The sequence below is a fragment of the Somniosus microcephalus genome, chromosome 2 (assembly GCF_052327205.1).
Source record: "Somniosus microcephalus isolate GS21.2 chromosome 2, FLI_Smic_1.0, whole genome shotgun sequence".
NCBI classification, from domain to species: Eukaryota; Metazoa; Chordata; class Chondrichthyes; order Squaliformes; family Somniosidae; genus Somniosus; species Somniosus microcephalus.
In genome coordinates, this window is record NC_140988.1 from 347,452,963 (window position 1) to 347,476,133 (window position 23,171).

At 46.5% G+C, this 23,171-nt stretch overlaps 1 protein-coding gene across 4 annotated transcripts in view; it reads right to left on the minus strand.

Annotated features, from left to right (window-relative positions):
- Nucleotides 1-23,171, minus strand: part of LOC147123665 (receptor expression-enhancing protein 1-like) — a 114,069-nt gene that overhangs the window by 61,591 nt on the left and 29,307 nt on the right. For 3 of the 4 annotated variants that reach the window (XR_015074983.1, XR_015074982.1, XM_085975494.1), the window contains exons 2-3: nt 5,966-6,038; nt 1,355-1,431 (exon numbers count right to left, since the gene is read on the minus strand). Coding sequence is in view for 1 of the 4 variants with exons in the window: in XM_085975494.1 (XP_085831620.1) it covers nt 1,355-1,431; nt 5,966-6,038 (150 nt within the window). In the remaining 3 variants the exon portion in view is untranslated. Of the gene's footprint in view, nt 1-1,354; nt 1,432-5,965; nt 6,077-23,171 lie in introns of those variants that run through there. The other variant, XR_015074981.1, reaches the window with a different exon arrangement.

The following is a 23,171-nucleotide window of genomic DNA, read 5'->3' on the forward strand; positions in this document are numbered from 1 at the left end:
CACACAGCAATCTCCCACAAACAGCAATGCGATAATGACCTGATTATCTGTTTTAGATGTTGATTGAGGGATAAATATTGCCCAGGACACCGGGGATAACTCCCCTGCTCTTCTTCGCAATATTGCCATGGGATCTTTTATGTCCACTTGAGAGGGCAGACAGTTTAACATCAGTTTAACATCTCATCCAAAGATGGCACCTCCAACAGTGCAGCACTCCCTCAGTGCTGCACTGCAGTGTCAGCCTAGGTTTTTTGTGCTCAAGTCTCTGGGGTAGGACTTGAACCCACAACCTTCTGACTCAGAGTCGTGAGTTCTACCAACTGAGCACTTGGGTGGGAGGTGGATTGTATGGAGTATAAACACCGACATAGACCAGTTGTCCCGAATAGGCTGTTTCTGTGCTGTAAATTCTATCTAATACTATATAACACTTTGTGTACCTCATGTTAGTATATTTTATGAAGCCCGGACATGGAAAGGTTACAATTTGAACAACTGAATGACCCTTATCAAACAACAAAAATGAATGAAAATGACTTCAACAGATGTTTCTACTCAGCAAAGTGGAATAAGGTACGCAGGTCCTGAATTGGGGTGGGAATCAAGATTTTTGCTTTTGTCTCATTCAGGGTGGGCTTGTTGCTGGAACCTTCCAGCCAGGAACCTTACTGTCTATCAGCATTTCAGATGCTACTTTATAAATGGACTGAATCCCGCCATTGTGAGTTGGATGTATCGCTTTATATAACAAAAAATATCATTCAGTGGACGGAAGAAAAGGAAATTTAGTGCTGGGGTTTTATTATTAGTACTCTATACGCTGAGCAGAGTATTGGGCCTATACTCATTGGAATTTAGAAGAATGAGAGGTGATCTTATTGAAACATATAAGATACTGAGGGGGCACGACAGGGTAGATGCAGAGAGGATGTTTCCCCTCGTGGGGAAATCTAGAACTTGGGGGCATAGTTTCAGAATAAAGGGTTGACCTTTTAGAACTGAGATGAGGAGGAATTTCTTCTCTCAGAGGGTCGTATATCTGTGGAATTCTCTGCCCCAGAGAGCCGTGGAGGCTGGGTCATTAAATACATTTAAAGTGGAGATAGACAAATTTTTGCAAGATAAGGGAGTGAAGGGTTATGGGGAGCGGGCTGGGAAGTGGCTTCGAGCCCTAGATCAGCCATGATCTTATTGAATGACGGAGCAGGCTCGAGGGGCCAAGTGGCCTATTCCTGCTCCTATTTCTTACGTTCTTATGTTCTACACTTCACCAATAGTACATGAGTTCATAGAAGTTTACAATCTGTGCTGGGATACCATTAAATAATAATAATACAACACTGTGTCTTACCAGGGAAGAAATAGATCTGTGAAGGTTTCTGCTGTAGTGAACAGTGCAAATATGATCCAGTACATCATCCATTTTACCTGGTTTAATAAGACAAATATAAAACGTGAGCAAAATACTGTGGATCTGAAGTAAAAGGAGAAAAATCTGAAATCTGAAATAAAAACAGAAAATGCTGGAAATACTTCTGACGAAGGGTCATCGACCTGAAATGTTAACTCTGTTTCTCTCTCCATAGACGCTGCCTGATCCACTGAGTATTTCCAGCATTTTCTGTTTTCATTTTTTAATATAAAGCATGATTTGATCCAGCTACATCTTGCCAAAGACATGAATACAAAGTAGAAACTGTGCCGCAAATTGATTTTAAATATAAATCAATCAGGTATCCCATGGCTTAAATGTGCTCAGCAGAAAATTACTTTGTGTAAAACGGTTTGAAGTGTTTTTTTTTTAGATTCGTCACCAGCCCAGTTGGAGAGTCACACCATCGAAGCTAATTTTTTGTTCTTCCGTTTATCCTGTACCAACGGCCACAGTTCTGGTCACTCTTTAACTGCAGTAGAAATGGACAGCTGCAGCTTGAGAGGGAACAAGGGGGAGCTCTGTGTATTAACTGCTCAAGTGTATTCTCACAATTCTTCTCAATAGACTCAAGGGAAACTTCCAATGATTGAAAATAGATGACAATTTACAGTTTAAAACATTCACTGTGCACCAATTACCATTGGACTGCAGTATGCAAGTTTTTTTCATTCATTCTCTCTAAACACAGGATCGTTTCTTCTACACTGATAGGAATTATAAAGCAGCCATGTAATAGGACAGTGTTTTATACACAGGTGTGATTTCGAGGAACAGCACCTCATCTTTCGATTAGGCACTTTACAGCCTTCTGGGCTCAACACTGAGTTCAACAATTTCAGACTATAACCCCTGCCCCCATTTTTCAGGCTGTTTATGATTCTGCCATCCCCATTTGCAAAATGTTATCTCTCCTGTCTCCTACCTTAGCACAGAATGTTCCTTCCTCCCCTCCCCTCCCCCTTTCCCTGCCTCTGCACCTGCTTAATATCTGTTACATCTCCAGCCTTTTCCAGTTCTGATGAAGGGTCCCAGACCCGAAACGTTAACTCTGTTTCTCTCTCCACGGATGCTGCCTGGTCAGCTGAGTGCTTTCAACATTTTCTGTTGTTATTTGTGATTTATATACTGGATTCAATGGTAGCTATAGTCAACCTTCTCTTCATGCAATTCAGAAATAAGCGGCAGATTTTTAAAAATTCTATTTCCCACTGTTCCCAATCCCAATTCATTTCAACTGCAGATAATCCATTGTAAAGCAAGCCTCCGTATCCAAATATCAGGTATATTCAAGGCAACGATTATGTGCAAAACCCTTTATAGGAAGCCCTAAAAGTTACCGTATACTGTCAAAGGATAGGGTTAGAGCTTAAACATATTAAAAGCAAATTGTGGCACTGGCATTAAAAGGCAAAGCAGAAGAGCTGAAGCCATGCTATCAAAACCTCCCCAAGGGTTGGAGAGACATTATTTTCTCTTTAAACTTTTTTCTCTCTCCTTTCAATTTTCTCTGCTCCTCTCACACTTTTTCCACAGGTGCCAACCAGTCCATTACCTCATCTAAATGACAATTCATCATGTGTGAGCCCAGACAGTCAGTGCTGGCCAGGTTTCTTTGGACCGTGAGGAACATCGCGGCTAAGACTGATCCCATCCTCACCTGATTCACTCACTTTTCAGCAGGAGTCACGGGTGAGTTATCAGATGTGGGAACCCCTGGCTGATTTTTCAACTTCTTTAGCCCAGGAATGAGGTGGCCAGTTAATTTTTTTTATTGGCTTTATTCAATATTAAAAACATTTACAACATCGTGATTGTTTTATTGTACCATACAAATCACCCTTTTCCTAACTAAACAACCCCACCACCATTCCACCACTCTGCACAGTCATTCCTTCCACTTATTAACATCAAAAACTGAAGTTTAATTTGTCTCCCGTGACATATATTAATCTATTCTACTTTAAAAACTGAACATAAAATACTATTCCTTTCTGAATAAAATATCCACAGAGCCTTATAATGATCTCTTAGCTTATATTTAAAATACTCTTTTAGGTTTATTCTCCTCCTCTTATGAAACAGAGCATTCCTCACTGCACTATCACGAATCTAGCCAAACTGAACATTAAATTAATTGCTGCTCCGCTAGACTCGGGCAGACTCTCCTGCAAATCCCCATCTCCAAACTGAGTCCCACTGGATTCCCGTTCCCGTTCTTTGGTTCCCATCCAGCAAGAAAACCTCACACAACTGTTGAAGATAGGACTTAAAATCATTTAACAGCGAACATAACACCAGTCGTCTTCTTCTTCTTCTTCTTAGGCAGTCCCTCGGAACCGAGGATGACTTGCTTACACATTAAAAATGAGTTCTCAGGTGACTGATGAGTCCAATGCGGGACCTACAGTCTCGGTCACAGGTGGGGCAGACGGTGGTTGAAGGGGCGGGTGGGTGGGGTGCTTGGGTTGACGTGCGCTCCTTCCGCTGTTTGCGCTTGGCTTCCGCTTGCTCCCGGCGAAGAGACTCGAGGTGTTCGGCGCCTTCCCGGATGCTTCTCCTCCACTTTGTGCGGTCTTGGGCCAGGGATTCCCAGGTGTTGGTGGGGATGTTGCACTTTTTAAAGGAGGCTTTGAGGGTGTCCTTGAAGCGTTTCCTCTGCCCACCTAGGGCTCTCTTGCCGTGTTGGAGCTCTGAGTAGAGCGCTTGCTTTGGGGGTCTCGTATCGGGCATGCGGATGATGTGGCCCATCCATCGGAGCTGATCGAGTGTGGTCAAAGCTTCGATGCTGGGGATGTTGGCCTGAGTGAGAACACTGACGTTGGTGCGCCTATCCTGCCAATGGATTTGCAGGATCTTGCGGAGGCAGCATTGGAATGGGAAGTGGCCAGTTGTAGAACCACTGCTGCCATGCCGTCTCAGCACAGATGAGGGATTGAACCTGGGATCTTCCTGGTAGGTGTCTGAGGCCGTGCCACACCAAACAATACACCCATTAAACCATTGGCTTTGAGAAACAACTAGAAACAAACTAGTGATTTATGATGTGATGATTAATTGTAAACTCAGTTCATTCTTCTCAGGATTTTACTTCCCTCAGTTTTTCCATTCTCTTACAATCCATGGATTTGTAAAACCCAAGCTTAGCATACCTTGCCTTTTCTCCTACTCTTTTCAACCTTAGGTGGCCACCTATACTTTGGGCCTCAGCACTTCAAGTTTCTCAACTTGCAAATAGATTGTAATCAAGTGATGAGGGAATCCAGTTATGTGGAGAGACTAGAGAAGTTGGGATCATTCTCCTTAGAGCAGACGAGGTTAAGAGGAGATTTAATAGAGGTGTTCGAAATTATAAGGGGTTTTGATAGAAACTGACGTAAGAAAACTACTAGGCGCTTGGTCTAAGCGTTAAACAGAGCTTTAATCAACTGTTTTACAACATGGAGGTCTAGCTGTGTCGTTCACTAGTTCCTGTTAAGAATGTCCTGCACAAGCTGGGCCCGTGCCCGAGTATTTATACTCTCCCTGGACAGCGCCACCCACAGGCCGCTCAGTATTATTTCATAAGTCTTTCTTTCATGAATGACTGATTCATGTCAGAAACTATTTTCACTGGCAGGAGGGTTGGTAACCAGAGGACACTAATTTAAGGTAATTGGTGAAAGAACCAGTGGGGAGACGAGGAGAATTTTTTTTATGCAGCAAGTTGGTGTTATCTTGAATGCACTGCCTGAAAGGGTGGTGGAAGCAGATTCAATAGTAACTTTCAAAAGGGAATTGGATGTATACTTAAAAAAAAAAAAAAAAATGCAGGGCTATGGGCAAAGAGCAGGGGAGTGGGAATAATCGGATAGCTTTTACAGAGTCGGCACAGGCACGATGGGCCGAATAGCCTCCTTCTGTGCAGTATGATTTATGATTCAAATTAGTGCAAATGGGAGATAAAACAACAAAAAGAATTGTCCCAAAATGAATCAATAAGATTAAATTCACACAATACAATAGCAAAATACTGCGAATGCTTGAAATCTGAAATAACAACAGAAAATGCTGGAAACACTCAGCAGGTCAGGCAGCATCGAGGAGAGAGAAACAGAGTCAATGTTTCGAGTCGGGGATCCTTCGTCAGAACTGGAAAAGGTTAGAGGAGAGCAATTTTTAAGCAGCGGCAGGGAAGAGGGGAGGAAAGAACAAAGGGAAGGCCTGTGGTAGGATGGAAGGCAGGAGAGATTAAAAGACAAAAGGGATGATGGTGCAAGGCAAAAGGAGAGGTAATGGGACAAGTTAAGAAACAAAAGACTCTAGGTGAGGTGTGAATGATGATGGCAGCTACCATGTGAGAAAACAAGAGAAAAAAATATATAAAGAAATACAGGGGCCGAGGTTATAGTCTGATATAAGCTCGTGTGATTAAATTCACACTAGACTGACAATTGTGAAGAGTTTTTTCAGGGTTTCAACACTGCTGGAGGGATACTGGCCACTATTGCAGGAACTATTATTGCAGCAATAATAACTATGATCACTTACGTATTCTTTGACATTCTTTGTTTTTACAGCCTTGTAAGAAGAATACGCTGGATAAAGTGTGCCAAAAATCAGCCTGGAAAAGAGAACTTCAATTACAATAATGTACATCATACATCACAAAAGTAACTTTGGATTAAAGGCAATTGATTGAAGTTTAGTCACCATTTAGCAACTACTTGGAGCCAATTTAAAAGAGGAATCTTGGTATCAGTACCTCCTTTTTATTCTTTTGTTTTAGTCAGCTGGGTGTCTGTCAGCATAGGAACCCATCACTGTGCTTAGGTCTTCATGTAAACTACTGGGAGAGCACCATAAGCAGTTTCTGTTTGCATGATATAGAGTGCACAGACCATAGTGATACGTCCTACCATAGTGATACGTCCTACCATAGTGATACGTCCTACCATAGTGATACGTCCTACTTGCCCTAATACCAACAACAACAACTTGTATTTATATAGCGCCTTTAATGTAGTAAAACATCCCAAAGCACTTCACAGGAGCGTTATCAAACAAAATTGACATTGAGCCACATAAGGAGATAATTAGGGCAGATGACAAAAAGCTTGGTCAAAGAGGTAGGTTTTAAGGAGCATCTTAAAGGAGGAAAGAGAGGTAGAGAGGCGGAGAGGTTTAGGGAGGGAATTCCAGAGCTTAGGGCCAAGGCAGCTGAAAGCATGGTCGCCAGTGGTGGAGTCATTAAAATCGGGGATGCACAAGAGGCCAGAATTAGAGGAGCGCAGATATCTTGGAGGGATGTAGGAAGTTTCAGAGATAGGGCGGGATGCGGCCATGGAGGGATTTGAAAACAAGGATGAGATACCTGGAGAACTTAGGCCCAATTGGCCTAAGAACCAAAGCTTAGGGACTCCAAAGGCCTGGTTTTAACTGAGAGTGATGTAGGGTCAGTGGTCCGAGTGTCAGGATTGCCCTGTCTTGCTGACATGAGGCCTGGGCCATTTTAACTCCCAGGCTTCATTTAAATATACCAGGCCCGACTCCCCCCTGAACCCAGGGTCAATGGTGTCAGGCCAGCAGGTAGGGGTTGGGTAAGTGTGGTAGGAGGCTCAGGGCCTTGGGTCTCGTTGTGGGGCCCAGAGGATCATTCCTGCTCCTCCTGGCCCACAAGAAAAAAATACTTACCTTTTAAACATTCTTCTGGGCCTGCTGCACCTTGTCACTGGGTTTCCCTGGCAACGCCTGCACCAGGCACTGACTTTACGACACAAAGTTAAAATAGCATTGATGTCTGAGTGACATCATCAGACCACGACTTCTGCATAACGAGGCTCTCACCTGTCTGCGGCGAGGGCCTCACACACTTCCGGAAACCCGGGAGTTATAATATTGTCCGGTGTAAGTGCGGCATAAAGCCGGAGGGCAGGGCGCCATTTTATTTTAATCCTTCGTACATCCCGTCCTCGTCGGGCGCAGGGGATTAAAATCGGTCTTCGAGTATGCATGTGGGTATGCTCAAGTTTAAAAGGTGAACTCATGCAACTTGTCCGGCTAGGAACATTAGGATATTGACTGGCAGGGTTATCTGGGAAGAATCCCAGCCTTAGTGACAGATCCCACCAATAAAACAAACTGGAATATATTATAAGAGCACTTTCCTTCCGCCCTCACAAACAAGTTTTCACAACCTCCACAACCTTGCACAAGTGGTCATTCCTCACATGTCAGCCTCAACAGTAAGTATGGGCCCGCTATTCAACGAGTCTCTACATAGACGACACAAAGCTGGGTGGGTGTGTGTGCTGTGAGGAGGATGCCAAGAAACTCCAGTATGATTTGGACAGGTTGGGTGATTGGGCAGAAGCATGGCAGATGCAATATAACGTGGATAAATGCGAGGTTATCCACTTTGGTGTCAAAAACAGGAAGGCAGATTATTATCTGAATGGCAATAGATTGGGAGAAGGGGAAGTGCAATGAGACCTGGGTGTCCTTGTGCACCAGTCGCTGAAGGTAAGCATGCAGGTGCAGCAGGCGGTTAAGAAGGCAAATGGTATGTTGGCCTTCGTAGCAAGAGGGTTTGAGTACAGGAACAAGGATGTCTTGCTGCAGTTATACAGGGCCTTGGTGAGACCACATCTTGAGCATTGTGTGCAGTTTTGGTCGCCTTATCTGAGGAAGGATGTTCTTGCCATGGAGGGAGTGCAGCGAAGATTCACCAGGCTGATACCTGGGATGGCAGGAATGACATATGAGGAGAGATTGGGTCGATTGGGCTTATACTCGCTGGAGTTTAGAAGAATGAGAGGGGATCTCATTGAAACTTATATAATTCTGACAGGACTGGACAGACTAGATGCAGGAAGGATGTTCCTGATGGTCGGGGAGTCCAGAACCAGGGGTCACAGTATAAGGATAAGGGGTAAGCCATTTAGGACAGAAATGAGGAGGAATTTCTTCACCCAGAGAGTGGTGAACCTGTGGAATTCTCTACCACAGAAGGCAGTTGAGGCCAATTCATTAAATATATTCAAGAAAGAGTTGGATATATTTCTTAAGGCTAAAGGGATCAAGGGATGTGGGGAGAAAGCAGGGATAGGGTACTGAATTTGGATGATCAGCCATGATCTCATTGAATGGCAGAGCAGGCTCGAGGGGCCGAATGGCCTATTCCTGCTCCTATGTTTCTATGTTTCTATAGATGTATTTTTTGCAGCAGGGATATCAACCAGGAGTGGGAACCCTAGTTGACTATTCCTCTCCCTAGCCTGGGGGACACTTGTGACTAGGTGTTAGCTGTGGCTCAGTGTGGTAGCACTCTCACCTACTGAGTCAGATTGGTTGTGGGTTCTTGTCCCACTCCAGAGACTTGAGCACAAAAATCCAGGCTGACACTCCAGTGCAGTACTGAGGGAGTGCTGCACTGTCGGAGGTGCCGTCTTTCGGAGGAGACGTTAAACTGAGATCCTGTCTGCCCATTCAGGTGGATGTAAAAGATCCCATGGCACTATTTTGAATGAGAGCAAGGGAGTTTTCCCGGCTGGACAATTATTTATCCCTCAAACATCACTAAAGCAGATTATCTGGTCATTATCACATTGCTGTTTGTTGCTGTGGTATTAATCCATTAGGCATTCGTCCACTAATATCAGTGATACTAACGAATTATTTCTAATCAATAAACACTGGAGAGTTATGTAATATTGGATTTCTATTTACTGCACTAAAGTAAATTTCATCTTTTTTCCTCCCAGACCTGACGTAATGTAGTCTGAGGATGGAGCATGGTCTAAGGGTGGAGCTCGGCCTGAGGATGGAGCTCAGTCTGAGGGTGGAGCTTGGCCTGAGGATGGAGCATGGTCTGAGGATGGAGCTCAGTCTGAGGGTGGAGCTCGGCCTGAGGGTGGAGCTCGGCCTGAGGATGGAGCATGGTCTGAGAGTGGAGCTCGGCCTGAGGGTGGAGCTCAGCCTGAGGGTGGAGCTCGGTCTAAGGATGGAGCATGGTCTGAGGGTGGAGCTCGGCCTGAGCATGGAGCTCAGTCTGAGGGTGGCGCGCGGGCTGAGGGTGGAGCGCGGGCTGAGGGTGGAGCACAGTGTGATGGTGGAGCTTGGCCTGAGGATGGAGCTCGGCCTGAGGGTGGAGCTCGGCCTGAGGGTGGAGCTCGGCCTGAGGGTGGAGCTCGGCCTGAGGGTGGAACTCGGCCTGAGGGTGGAGCACGGTCTGAGGGTGGAGCACAGTCTGATGGTGGAGCTCGGCCTGAGGATGGAGCTCGGCCTGAGGATGGAGGGCAGTGCAACAAATCTTTTGCAAATCAAATTTCTGAACAAAAGGAGCTCACACTGCTCTGCTGAGTCATAAGGATTTCACATTAAATTATTCATCGTCTGCTGAATTTGAGGTTGCGTACAGTGCCAAATGTCAGCAATAGCTCGTGAAATTTTAGACCTGCACAAGCAGGGGTCATTTTTCTCTGCACACGATGAGATCTGCATTGTTAAGTTTAAGTTACACAAATCCAAATTTAGAGCTATTCATAATTTTTTTATTGTTATTTCAGAATGATGGATTGCGTGTGGGAAACCGAATACATGACATAAGTGAAGGGACATCTGTTAACACACTGCTTATGAACTTCATTTATAGTTGATGGCTTCGACAGCATAAATTACCTCTGGGTAGTTTTACTGGTTATTTTGTCAGGAATCATTAAATATTGTTTATCTGGGTATTTAACCTCCTCTCATGAAGGTGCTCGGGGCTGACATTGGACGTGGTCGTGGCGCAAATCTGGCGGCATCACTTTTGCCGACCGTCATACGACACCCCCGATATTCAGTTCTATTTAATTTAATGGCACTGAATATTGAATGGGACAAATGCGCTGCCGCCTGTCTTACGACCCCGCCCTGGTTCAATTTCACCCCAGCTGGCTCTTGCTGGGACCTGACCCGAGTGGTTTTCTTCACGTGTGAGTCTGGGCATTGTCAGAGGCCTACGTGACTGCAGAAGGCATCGCACCCAGCTCTCAAGCTGGCCTCGCCCAACACGCACACTTCCTAGCAGGGGGGTCATCGGGTTTAGCATTCCTGAACTGATACCCCCTCGTCCCCAGGTTACTAGGAGCAATGAGGGCCAATTGCAGCGCCCTTCCCGCTGACTTTCTTTGGAGTATTGTGCCCAATTTTGGTCCACTCACCCCAGGAAAGATAACAGGCTGGATTTTCATTGAGCTGTCGGGAAGGAGGCGGGACTACAACCTTCGGGTTTTAGTCCTGCCTCCATCGACGTCTGGCCAATCGACGCGATTTTCCCTTGATTGACCTTGTTGAGCTCGCCCAGCGGGCTCAGCAGGCCAATTAAGGGCCACCCGGCAACAGGTGACGTCACAGACTGAAATTTCACCTGTCAAGAGTTTTTGACAGATGAAATATCAGTGTTTCACAGCTGCTTGAAGCTGTCAAACACTGACAGTCTGACTTCTAACCTGAGTCCTTCTACGCAGACTCAGTTAGAACTCTCACCGGCACTGAAAGCTGAAGGCTGTCACTTTTGACAGATCGTAGCCATTCAGCTTTCAGTTCCGGCTGAGTGATGGACTCCCGACGCCTAGAGGAAGAAAGGCTGTTAAGGTAAGTACAGGTAAGTAAAACTTCTTTACACACTTTAGACACACCAAACACACTTACCTTTGCATTCATGCACCCATCACTCACCTGAACACCGACATCGCGACCCCTCCAAGTCCTTCAACCCGACGGCCCGCCTGCGCTAACCTGGCGTGGTTTGGAGCCGTCGGGAATCCCACACGACACCACTCAAAATAGGGATTAGGCTAAAAACTGCCTGTTAACTACCTGTTAACAGGCAGTTAATTGGCACTAATCCCTTCCCGCCTCGGGTCGGCGGGTCCCAGTGCGGGGCGGGTACCTGCCTCCCCTGAAACTTGCGTGGAGGCGGGTTTTGGGCGGGATGGTGTCTGGACCCCCGAATTCGGGATTTTTGCCCCCCCGCACGCCTGAAAGCCTGCCTCACGGCACACTGAAAATCTGGCCCAACGTGTCTCAGGAGAAGTTGAAGAGAAGAGGCAACAAGAACAATCCTCGATCTGAGAAGATTGAGCTCTGAAGGTGCCTTGGAATTTGGAATCGCTGGAAACTTAGAGGGAACCTGATTCGGGCACTGAAGATTATTAAAGGTATATGGACATAAACATAAACACCGGCTGGCATCAGGGACAATTAACACAGAGTGCTGATCAAACCTCCTACTTTAGGGCTCTGTATGACCCAGAAACACACCAGGTGGTGCAGTTACACATTGATCCCACGGCACTATTCAAAGAAAAGCACTGAGTCCTCCTACTATCCTGGTCAACATTCCTCCTTCAACCAAAAACAGATGAACTGGTCATTGACTCGGTTTCTGTTTATGGAACCCCGCTGTGCACAAATTAGCTGATTCATTGGCCCTGATAACAACAACGACTGCATTGTTGGTAAAGAAAGAAAGTGCTTTGAGACAGCCCTGGGGACATGGAAAGGTGCTATATAAATGCACCTTCTTCCTTTCTTTACTATGAAGGAACATTGAATGCCATGATGTCTTCCTGACACACTCAACATTTTACCTTTAATTAGCTGGAGTACCATAAAATTCAGATCAGTGAGAACACAACAAGCTAGCTCCCAGTTCCTTTGTAAAAAACCAACCCCATGATATATTTCATAGAAATTGATGTCATGAGGAAGAGCTTTAAAAAGGAACTGAGAGGTGTAGTGTATGTGCCTTTAAGAGCCCCAGGTGTGCTGTGGTGCCGGTGATTGCCACTCGGGCTATATAAGCCTGTGTATTGTGTATATCCGTTAGAACCCCCCCCCAGACTTTGCTTAGTAAATACCTATGAACCAACTCCTGTCTTCAGTGTCTTTATCAACACACGGACACTACAGTGGCGATGAAGTGGAAACGGACTTACCTGCAATTCGGCAGCACCTCAAGGGCATCGATTTCTCGGGCGTCCTGAAGACTCAAGGAAGTGAGAGAAGCTGTGGTTTCACTAGCTGGCCAAGCTGGTGGCAGGTACTGCGCTAATCCTTCCTGGGCGTCAGGCTGGGGCTCCAGCAGCTGGCTCTACAGCTGAGACAGGCAGCGAAATCGGAGGCAAGCAATAACGTACTGGGAGGGAGCACTCGGGAGACGGCCGGCGCGGCAAGCAGGTCAGCGTTCAGACCTGGAGAGAAACTCCAGCGGGAACGAGTCTCCAACAATAAATTAAAAAATAAAACAAACGGAAACCGCACTAAACAGCGTTGTCATCGGCAGCAGCGGCGGGAAAGCGCGGGAAGCGCCATATCTTTTCTACAGAAAAGAAAGAAAAGCGCGGGAAGCGCTTGTTTTGATGTTATTGATGTTTTTGATAACGAGATAGAGGATTGGACCACATATGTGGAAAGAGTGGAGGTATATTGCACCGCAAATGGAATAGAAGATGAAAAAAAAGCTTCAGTACTTCTGGATCTAATGGGCGCAAAGACATACAAGCTGTTACGAAACTTAATCACTCCAGCCGAACCAATGGACAAGAATTTTAAGGCGATTGTTGATACCCTACACTGCCAATTCGAGGCAGGACTGGCAGATTCTCTGCGAGACAAATTCGTCTGCGATCCCCTAAGTGTAGAAACACAAAAAAAGCTATCTTCTGAGAAAAATTTAACACTGGACAAGGCTTTCAGTGCAATAGGAGCTGCAGAGATACAGCAAAGGCCACAGGACTTCGGCACCCATGAAATGACACGGGGTTTCGAGAGATGTTATCGCTGCGGCAGATCCACCCATGACCAGAGGGACTGCTGGTTCAAGGAAAAAGCATGCAGGCGATGTGGAAAGATGGGACACATTCCACGTGTGTGCCGATCTGAAAACAAAAAATCCACTAACAGGAAAAGAATCAATAAGGAAAAGCACAGAAAGGTACAAATGATGACGGACAGTAGCTCCGAAGACCAGAAGAGCGATAGCGACTCCGGGAACAAGAGACTAAGCTCTCTCAAATTACATAATGTAATTGCCAAAGAAGATTACCAGACCATTTGGGTTACCCTCACAATAGCAGGGTCCCCAGTTAAAATGGAGCTAGATACAGGATCAGCTCTGACCGTCATAAATCGACGGGATTACGAGCGGCTATTTCCGCATATACCTTTAAAAGACACATCCATTATCTTGAAAACATATACGGGGCAGAAAGTATACCCCAAAGGAAAAATAAGGGTGCCTGTTGTATACAACGGCAAGGAAATACAGAAGTTGTATTTATACGTTCTACAAGATGGTGGTCCACCGCTGTTGGGACGTGAATGGATCAGAAAAATACATTTAGACTGGCACTCCATTCAGGCACTGACGGTGACCAGTAAGGAAAAAAATGATGATGACATCATACCTGAATGATTAAAAGACATCTTGGCCAACGCCAAGGAAGTGTTTCAAGAGAAACTAGGAACCTTGAAAGGCATCACCGCCTCAATAAAAGTGGAAGATGCAGCAATTCCCAAGTTTTTTAAGGCAAGACTGGTGCCATATGCAATTCGTCCAGCAGTCGAGGCAGAGCTGGAGAATTTGGAAAAGGCAGGCGTATTATCTAAAATAGATTGGAGCGAGTGGGCAACACCCATCATCCCAGTCATGAAGAAAGCATTGAAGAATGATAAATCTGAAGAACAGAGAAAAATTCGCATCTGTGGAGACTTCAAGGTGACTGTAAACCCGGTCCTTCACACGGTACAGTATCCTCTTCCGAGGATAGAAGATATTTTCGCCTCACTATCCGGAGGGAAACGTTTCACCAAAATTGACTTGGCACAGGCATATCTACAGATGGAGGTTGAAGAGGCCTCTAAAAAATATCTCACGATAAATACACACAAAGGTCTGTACCAGTACAAGCGACTGGTTTTCGGAGTAGCATCCGCTCCAGCTATCTGGCAAAGAGCTATGGAGCAAGTCCTCCAAGGGATTCCGGGGACTCAATGCTACCTAGACGACATCCTTTTAACAGGAGAAAACGACAACGAGCACCTTGCCAATTTAGAGCAGGTGCTCACTAGGCTGAGAGAACGGGGCCTACGAGCAAATCGCCCCAAGTGCGAATTTTTCCGAAATCAAATATCATATTGTGGCCACATAATAAATAAGGAAGGGTTGCATAAGTCACCTGAAAAAACTGAGGCGGTCATAAAAGCCCCAGCACCTGAAAATGTTTCACAATTAAGGTCGTTCCTGGGATTAATAAATTACTATCATAAATTTTTACCGAACTTATCAACTCTTCTACACCCTCTTAATGAACTGCTACAAACAGGAGTAATTTGGAAATGGAACGAAGACTGCAAAAGTGCCTTCCATAAATTCAAAGACTTAATCACATCCAAAGAAGTTTTGGCTCATTACAACCCATCACTGCCAATCAGACTGGCGTGCGATGCATCCCCTTACGGCATAGGAGCAGCATTATCGCCTAAATTCCCTGATGGCTCAGAACGGCCGATAGCTTTTGCGTCACGCTCATTGAACGCAGCTGAGCGTAACTATGCCCAAATCGACAGGGAAGCACTCAGCCTGGTATGGGGAGTAAAGGAATTCAACCATTACCTACACGGACAAAAATTTACCTTGTTGACTGACCATCAACCCCTCATCTCCATATTCAACCCTAAAAAGGGTGTTCCCATTATGACAGCGCAAAGGCTACAGAGGTGGTCCCTTTTTCTAGGGGCACACCAATACAACATAGAATACAAAGGGTCAAAACAGCATGGGAATGCTGACGGTTTATCGTGCCTACCGTTGCCAACGGTAGAAGAGGCACCTACAGTAGGCCCAATGGAGATGTTCCACTCTACCATAGTGGAATGTCTACCAGTAACAAATTCTGCCATTGAAAGGGAAACGAGAAATGACCCGACTCTTTCACGGGTCTACGATTTAACAGTGAAGGGATGGCCAGCACATGGCGAACCACTGTTGCCAGCATTCTCGCAAAGAAGAGAACAGCTGTCAGTGTGCCGAGGAACCTTGATGTGTGGATCCAGAGTGGTGATTCCACCCAAACTCCAGGATAAAGTGCTAAAGGAGCTTCACGAGGGGCATCTGGGTGGAGTGAAAATGAAGAACCTAGCCAGGGCGTTTGTATGGTGGCCAGGTATCGATGGAGACATCGAAGAAATGACCAAGAGCTGCCTAGGATGCCAGAAGGTCCAAAACGCTCCACCACAAGCCCCTCTACATCCATGGGAGTGGCCCTCATCTCCCTGGCAAAGGGTACACATCGACTTTGCTGGTCCATTTATGGACTCAATGTTCTTAATCGCGGTTGATGCACACTCCAAGTGGCCGGAGGTAATAAAGATGTTCTCCGCCACCACGGAAAAAACCATCACAGTATTAAGGACCATATTTGCCAGGAATGGGCTGCCGGAACAGATCTGTTCTGATAATGGACCGCAATTTGTGTCCGAAGAATTCAGAAAGTTCTTAAAAAACAATGGGGTTAAGCACTACACGTCCGCCCCATACCATCCCGCCACCAATGGATTGGCTGAAAGGTTTGTCCAGACCTTCAAGAAGGCCATAAAGGCCATGGGTAATGAAGACATAAAACTTCAGCACAAGGTGGATAACTTCTTATTCGCATACAGGAATGCAACACATATGGTTACCAACCAAACTCCCGCCATGATGTTCTTCAATAGAAACCTAAGATGCCGGCTGGATTTGGTCAAGCCCAACATCAGAAGGGACGTGGAGAACCGGCAGTTTCAAGGCATGAATGAAAGGCCAACTAGAACCTTCCAGATAGGTCAACAAGTTTTGGCTCGGGACTACCGTACCGAGAAATGGCAGCCTGGAACTATTTGCACACGACTAGGACCACTGATGTATACCGTGGACATCAGAGAAAGCATAATATGGCGCCATGCTGACCAAATCATAAAGTCATCCGAAAAGGGACAACCTACACCACAACTCTATACATCTAACGATGAAGTAGAGATACCCATATCTACCTCCGATCCGGTGATACTGGAACCCGATGAACCCGACACTGGCATTCAAGTCGAATCAGCCTTGCCAGAAGAACCTACTACACCACCAAAAACTACTACACCACCGAGGCGTTATCCGGACCGAGTCAGGAAGCCTCCTGAGAGACTGACTTATAATTAATTAACTACAGCAATGTATATTATTTTGCTTATAACATGTAAATTAATAATTACTTAAAATATGATGTACTGGTTAGCTAAAAGGGGAGGAATTCTAGTGTATGTGCCTTTAAGAGCCCCAGGTGTGCTGTGGTGCCGGTGATTGCCACTCGGGCTATATAAGCCTGTGTATTGTGTATATCCGTTAGAACCCCCCCCCAGACTTTGCTTAGTAAATACCTATGAACCAACTCCTGTCTTCAGTGTCTTTATCAACACACGGACACTACAAGAGGCTTTCCCAATGGCTCAGCTGGTAAAGGCAATCTGTAACTGAGCCATAGAAGGTCATAGGCTCATTTTAAGGTTTGTGTTGAATTAGCTACCTCAACTGCAGCCTGCCAGCGTTCACTGCCCTACCTTTGACCAAGCTTTGGTCACCTGTCCTAATGTCTCCTTCTTTGGCTCGGTGTCAATTTTGTTTTGCCTGTTAATGCTCCTGTGAAGTGTCTTGGGACATTTTACTACGTTAAAGATGCTATACATTCAAGTTGTTGTTGTTGCTGTAGCTTCCTTCCCAAATTGAAAAGACAGGGTCATCAACGGGCTCGGGGAGGGCTGTTAGGGCAAATCAGCAGTGCCCACTCCGACAGAGCCTAGAAAGTCAGAGTGGCACCATCATCTTATAATGGAATGGTGTAGGTTCTGTTGTGCCTATCAGGAGTCATACTGACATATTTTCCCAGTGAAGTCCATGAACTCCCCCAGCCATGTCATGGGGTGGGGTGGGGTGGAGGGGGTTGAGGGGTGGGATGGAGGGTGGGGTGGAGGGGGAGGGGGAGGGGTGGAGGGAGTTGAGTGGGGTGGAGGGGGAGGGGGAGGGGGTTGGGGGGGTGGAGGGGGAGGGGGTAGGGTGGAGGGGGTGGGGTGGAGGGGGTTGAGTGGGGTGGAGGGGGAGAGGTTGGGGGAGGTGGGGGGTGGAGGGGGAGGGGTTGGGGTGGGTGGGGTGGAGGGGGTTGAGGGGTGGGGTGGAGGGGGAGGGGGAGGGGTGGAGGGGGCTGAGTGGGGTGGAGGGGGAGGGGTGGAGGGGGTTGAGTGGGGGAGAGGGGGAGGGGTGGAGGGGGTTGAGTGGGGTGGAGGGGGTTGAGGGGTGGGGTGGAGGGGTGGAGGGTGGGGTGGAGGGGGAGGGGTGGAGGGGGTTGAGTGGGGTGGAGGGGAGGGGGTGGGGGAGGTGGGGGTGGAGGGGGAGGGGGTGGGGGTGAGGGGGTAGGTGGGGTGGAAGGGGAGGGGGTGGAGGGGGTTGAGGGGTAGGGTGGAGGGGTGGAGGGTGGGGTGGAGGGGGAGGGGGAGGGGTGGAGGGGGAGGGGGAGGGGGTGGGGTGGAGGGGGAGGGGGTGGGGGAGGTGGGGGGTGGAGGGGGTGGGGTGGAGGGGAGTTGCGGATGGAAGAGCCACCCATTCCAACCCCACCCACCGCCCCCAACGGAATTTCCTGTCCTTCTCTAAACGAGGCAGAATCCACAAGGAACTGAGTTCCACCCCATTTTTTGGACACCCCATTTACTCCAGAGATGCGCCCAGGGCTGGATTGGAATTTTCATCCCCAAAGTCACTAATACATAGCGGCCCAGAGCAAGTCTCCCGCTAACCACTGTAAATGAAGCAATTACACAGAATTAGATAGAACGTCAGCACAGAAACAGGCCATTTGGCCCAACTAGGTCTGTGCTGGTGTTTGTACTCCACACGAGTCTCCTCCCATTCCACCTGCCTCATCTCAGCCTTTCAGCGAGTCCTTCTATTCACTTTTTTCTCATGTACTCGTTTACTTCCCTTTTGAAAGTATCTAAGCTATTTGCCTCAACCACCTCCTGTGGTGGTGAGTTTCACATTTTAACCACTCTCTGGGTAAAGAAATTTCTCCTTATTCTCCTATTGGATTTATTAGTAACTATCTTTGTATTTATGGTCCCTAGTTTTGGATTCTTCCACAAGTGGAAATGTTCTCTCCACATCTACCCTGTCCAACCCATTCGCAATTTTAAAGTCTCCTCGGAGTCTTCTCTTTTCTAAAGAAAAAAGCCCCAACCTGTTCAATCTTTCCCACTAGCTGTAATCAACAACTTGCATTTATATAGCGCCTTTAACATAGTAAGATATCCCAAGGCGCTTCACAGGAGCATAATCAGACAAAAATTACATCAACCTTTGAGCCTAGTTTCTCCTTTATTACCAGCATTGTGCGTAAGAGTTATAAATCAAACGCTCGAGCTAAAGTCAGCAATAAAATAAGTAAAGGATCCGGAAAGCCCACATCTGTCTGCATTGAACGTGGTTGCCTTACAATGTGTCTCTAAGTTACATAGAACACTGACATATTATTCTTTCTTTTTTTCCCTTTCCTCTTTGTGTCTCTGCATTATTTTTGACTGTGTAAGCAGACTGAAAATCCAGTTTAAGGTCAGTGTTCTGTGTAACACAGAGACACATTGTAAGGCAAAACCTTGGAGTAAACGCCCTAAGGCAGGCATCCCAGCAATATGGTAAAGGAAACAATACATATGGCAGAAGGCAGAAACAATTGCCTGCCCTTCAAATGATCCCTTCTAAATCCAACTAGACTGAGCAGTTCATAATGCAACAGTGTCAGCTCAGTGGGTAGCACTTTCACCTCAGAGTCAGGAGGTTGTGGGTTCAAATCCCAATCCAGAGACTTGAGCACAAAAATCCAGGCTGACACTCCAGGGCTAGTACTGAGGGAGTGCTGCACTGTCTGAGGTGCCGTCTTTCAGATGAAACATTAAACTGAGGCCCCATCTGCTCTCTCAGGTGGACAGAAAAGATCTCAAGACACTATTTCGAAGAAGAGCAGGGGAGTTATCCCTGGTGTCCTGGCCAATATTTATCCCTCAATCAACATAACAAAAACAGATTACCTGGTCATTAGCACATTGCTGTTTGTGGGACCTTGCTGTGTGCAAATTGGCTGCCGCTTTTCCTACATTACAACAGTGACTACACTTCAAAAGTACTTAATTAGCTGTATAGCGCTTTGGGACGTCCTGAGGTTGTGAAAGGTGCTATATAAATGTAAATCTTTCTTTAACTGCTACCCTGACTTACACAAGTTATATTTTCTATTGGACTAATTCAATCCCTTGTTTCAGACTTTCCCTTTTGGTACCGTATGTCACCTGTTCTATTCTGGTGTTGTCCAGTATCATGTTCTGCCATAAAGCCACTTCAAGGGGTTTCCCCAGTACATTAAAATAACTCTGTGGGCTATTAGTCCTGTAAATGTACTCTAACTTATGGTTTAGATGCTGAGGTAACCATGAATGGGGTTAAAGTGATATGGATCCTGGATATTATTTTTAGATGAACGTAAATCTCCTTTCAGAATTGTCAGGATGGACACAAAGAAAATGTACCAGTGACACTTATCCTGTATGTTGTTGTAATCACAACCTACACTTGGGTAGAATTTATTTATACAACAAATGTTGTTGAATCTGAGTCAAGCATTTTTTTCCTTTTTGAGTTGGTTTTGCTTTGATTTCTTCTTTTCTGATGGGTTCTTGCTCTACTCCTTGGAGGTAGGGGTCAGGGCAGTAGAGGGGTAACTGCACCCCCTATCATTGAGGCGTTGTGACTTTTCTGTGGGCCCTTTATCATCCTTCTTAGAGTTTCCTCTTTCCCTTTGTTCCATGTAACACGCTACAGGTGTTTGATATCTTTATTTGGATACGCCAGTTTGCCAAGGCTACATAGACAGGTTTATTGTGTTTTTTTACTTGGTTTTTGTCAGGGCTTCCAGTTTGTTCACTGTTGTTACTCTTTTGGATGTAGCATTACTGTAGAATTTCTTAAATTAAACAATTAAAATAAACAGCTAAAAGCAAACACTGGGATAATAAATTGAACGAAATTGTATGTCAGGATTCTACCATCGCTCCTGAAAACCATTTCAAATCTGCTAAAATGAAAACTTCCAATAGGTCACCTCTTTTCCAAATAAAACAAGTCCAATTTCCTTAACCTTTCCTTGTGACATATATTGTTGATAGGCAATCCTTTTTTTTCATGCTTGTCTCTGTATCATTTCAAGGGCAATAATAACCTTGATGCGATGAGGTAACCAGGACCTCAGAGGGTAGTCCAGATAGGGTGTGACCAATACTGTTGTGTATGTAACCGTTTACCTTTAAGGGAACTATAGAATGTAACCGTTCGCCTTTAAGAGCACTACTTTAGGGTGGCACTATTTGTTGGCTCATGTATACTGTAATACCGATAGTGACCACACCAGTATATAAGGGTTGTGATACGTTAACTAGGGCAGATTCGCCCGAACCTCTGAATAGTAAAGACCTGTTTTATTTGTTAATCTTGGAGTCTGTGTATTATTTGCAATACAACCCACAGACTTAACAATGGCGACGAGGACGATCGTACCCTGCGGCAACAGTACTTCCTAAGCTACTAAGGAGCGTCGAAGTGAGGCAACCGCCTTCGTCGTGCTGCTGGAAGAACACACGAGGCTGCAGCAACAGACAGGAAGCAGACTAGCAACGAAAGTTCATCAGCAACAGGCACAACTACCCTTTTACCACGGTGCGGAGTGCGTCGATCAACTAACAAAAGAAAGCAACCGGCGACCGCAATGACTGTGAGTAGGGGAAAGTGTGGAAAATATCCGGAGGATAAGGGCAGTGACCACCACAGTCGAGGGGGTGAAAAAGGCCGGACAGCGACCGGGATCACAAGGCGCGGTGGCGATAAATAAATAAATAACTAAATAACCCGCGAAGAATCAGCCGCAGCCGGGGAGGAAAGGGCCGGACTGCGGGAGGTCGGGGAGAGGCGTTTGAATCCGCTGAGCGAGAGCCCGAGAGGGAGCGAGCAAGAGCCGCGCGAGCGGGTGAGCCAGAGCCCGAGAGGGAGCGAGCAAGAGCCGCTTTGAGCGGGAGGCGCTTCGCGAGCCAGCGATCGCACCAGCGATAAGGGCCGAGAGCCGCTTCGGGCGAGAGGCGCAGCGCGGGCCATCGATCGCATCCACTGATAAGGGCCGGGCCGCTTTGAAGTGAGGGGCGCAGCCGGGCCATCGATCGCAATCCCTGATAAGGGCCGCACTCGGGCTGGTAGGGCAGAGTCGGCAGACACTGAAGGCGCGAGAGCCGCGGTGAACAGCGCGGACCATCGATCGCGGCGGAGATAAGGGCCGCACTCGGGCTGAAAGACAGCGTCGGGGGTCAGGTGAAGACCGTCAAGCGCGGGAAAACCGCCATTGAAGTGGGCGGGGAGAGCGAGAAGCGCGGGAAAGCCGCCATTTTTCGCGGGAAAACCGCTGGGGAAGAAGACAGAAGCGGGAAACCGCCATCTTAGAAAATTAATTAGAATTTTCAGAAAGGCTGGTGTGTTCTCAAGAAGAGAGGAAAAATAAGAATAAGTAAAGCAATACTTGTGTTGTTCTCAAGAAGAGAGGAAAAATAAGAATAAGTAAAGCAATACTTGTGGTGTTCTCAAGAAGAGAAGAAAATTAATAATAAGTAAAGAAATACTTGTACTGTTCTCGAAAAGAGAAGACGATGCCTAAGCGAGGAAATATTAATGATTTTAATGCTGAAATAGAAGACTGGGCCACGTATGTGGAACGCATAGAAATATATTGCGTAGCCAACGAAATTGAGGATGACGACAAGGCAATAACTTTGTTAAATTCGATGGGAGCAAAAACATACGGGCTTTTGAAACATCTAATAGCACCAGTTAAACCAGTGGACCAGACCTTCGAAGAGATCGTAGCAGTGCTGAAGGATCACTTGAACCCCACACCGTTGATGCTGGCTGAACGATTTAAATTTTACGCCAGAACCCAGAGGCAAGTTGAAAGCAATGCAGAATACTTAGTCGAACTGCGTAAGCTAGCGAAATACTGCCAGTTTGGAGGAAAGTTGACAGAGGTGCTGCGGGACAAGTTCGTATGCGGCTTGGCCAAAGAAGGAACGCAGAAGCGACTTCTGGAAGAAAACGACCTCACACTGGACAGGGCTGTCCTCATAGCTTCATCGCACGAAGCCGCAGCGAAAGGAACGGCGGAAATGCAGAAAAAGGCGGCGGCACTCGGGGTGGACCAAATTACTGCAAGCAATTCCAAATGCTACCGTTGTGGAAAGACAACGCACGACCAGAATCAGTGCTGGTTTAAGAACCAAGAGTGCAGGAAATGTGGCAAACTGGGTCACATCGCGAGGGTATGCAGGTCCGGAAAGAAGACCAACAAGCAAAGGAAGCCACCACCACAAGAAAAGTACAACAAGGTGCATCAGGTGGCTGAAAAGAGTTCAGACGAACAAAATTCAGACTCAGACCCAAACAGCCAGGAGTTGGATAGTCTGAGAATCCACAATGTGGGTAAAGTGACTGATCTACAGACGATCTGGGTCACACTAAAAATAGCTGGAGTCCAAGTACGAATGGAGCTGGACACGGGATCAGCTGTATCAGTCATCAACCAAAAGGACTACCACCGGCTATTCTCTC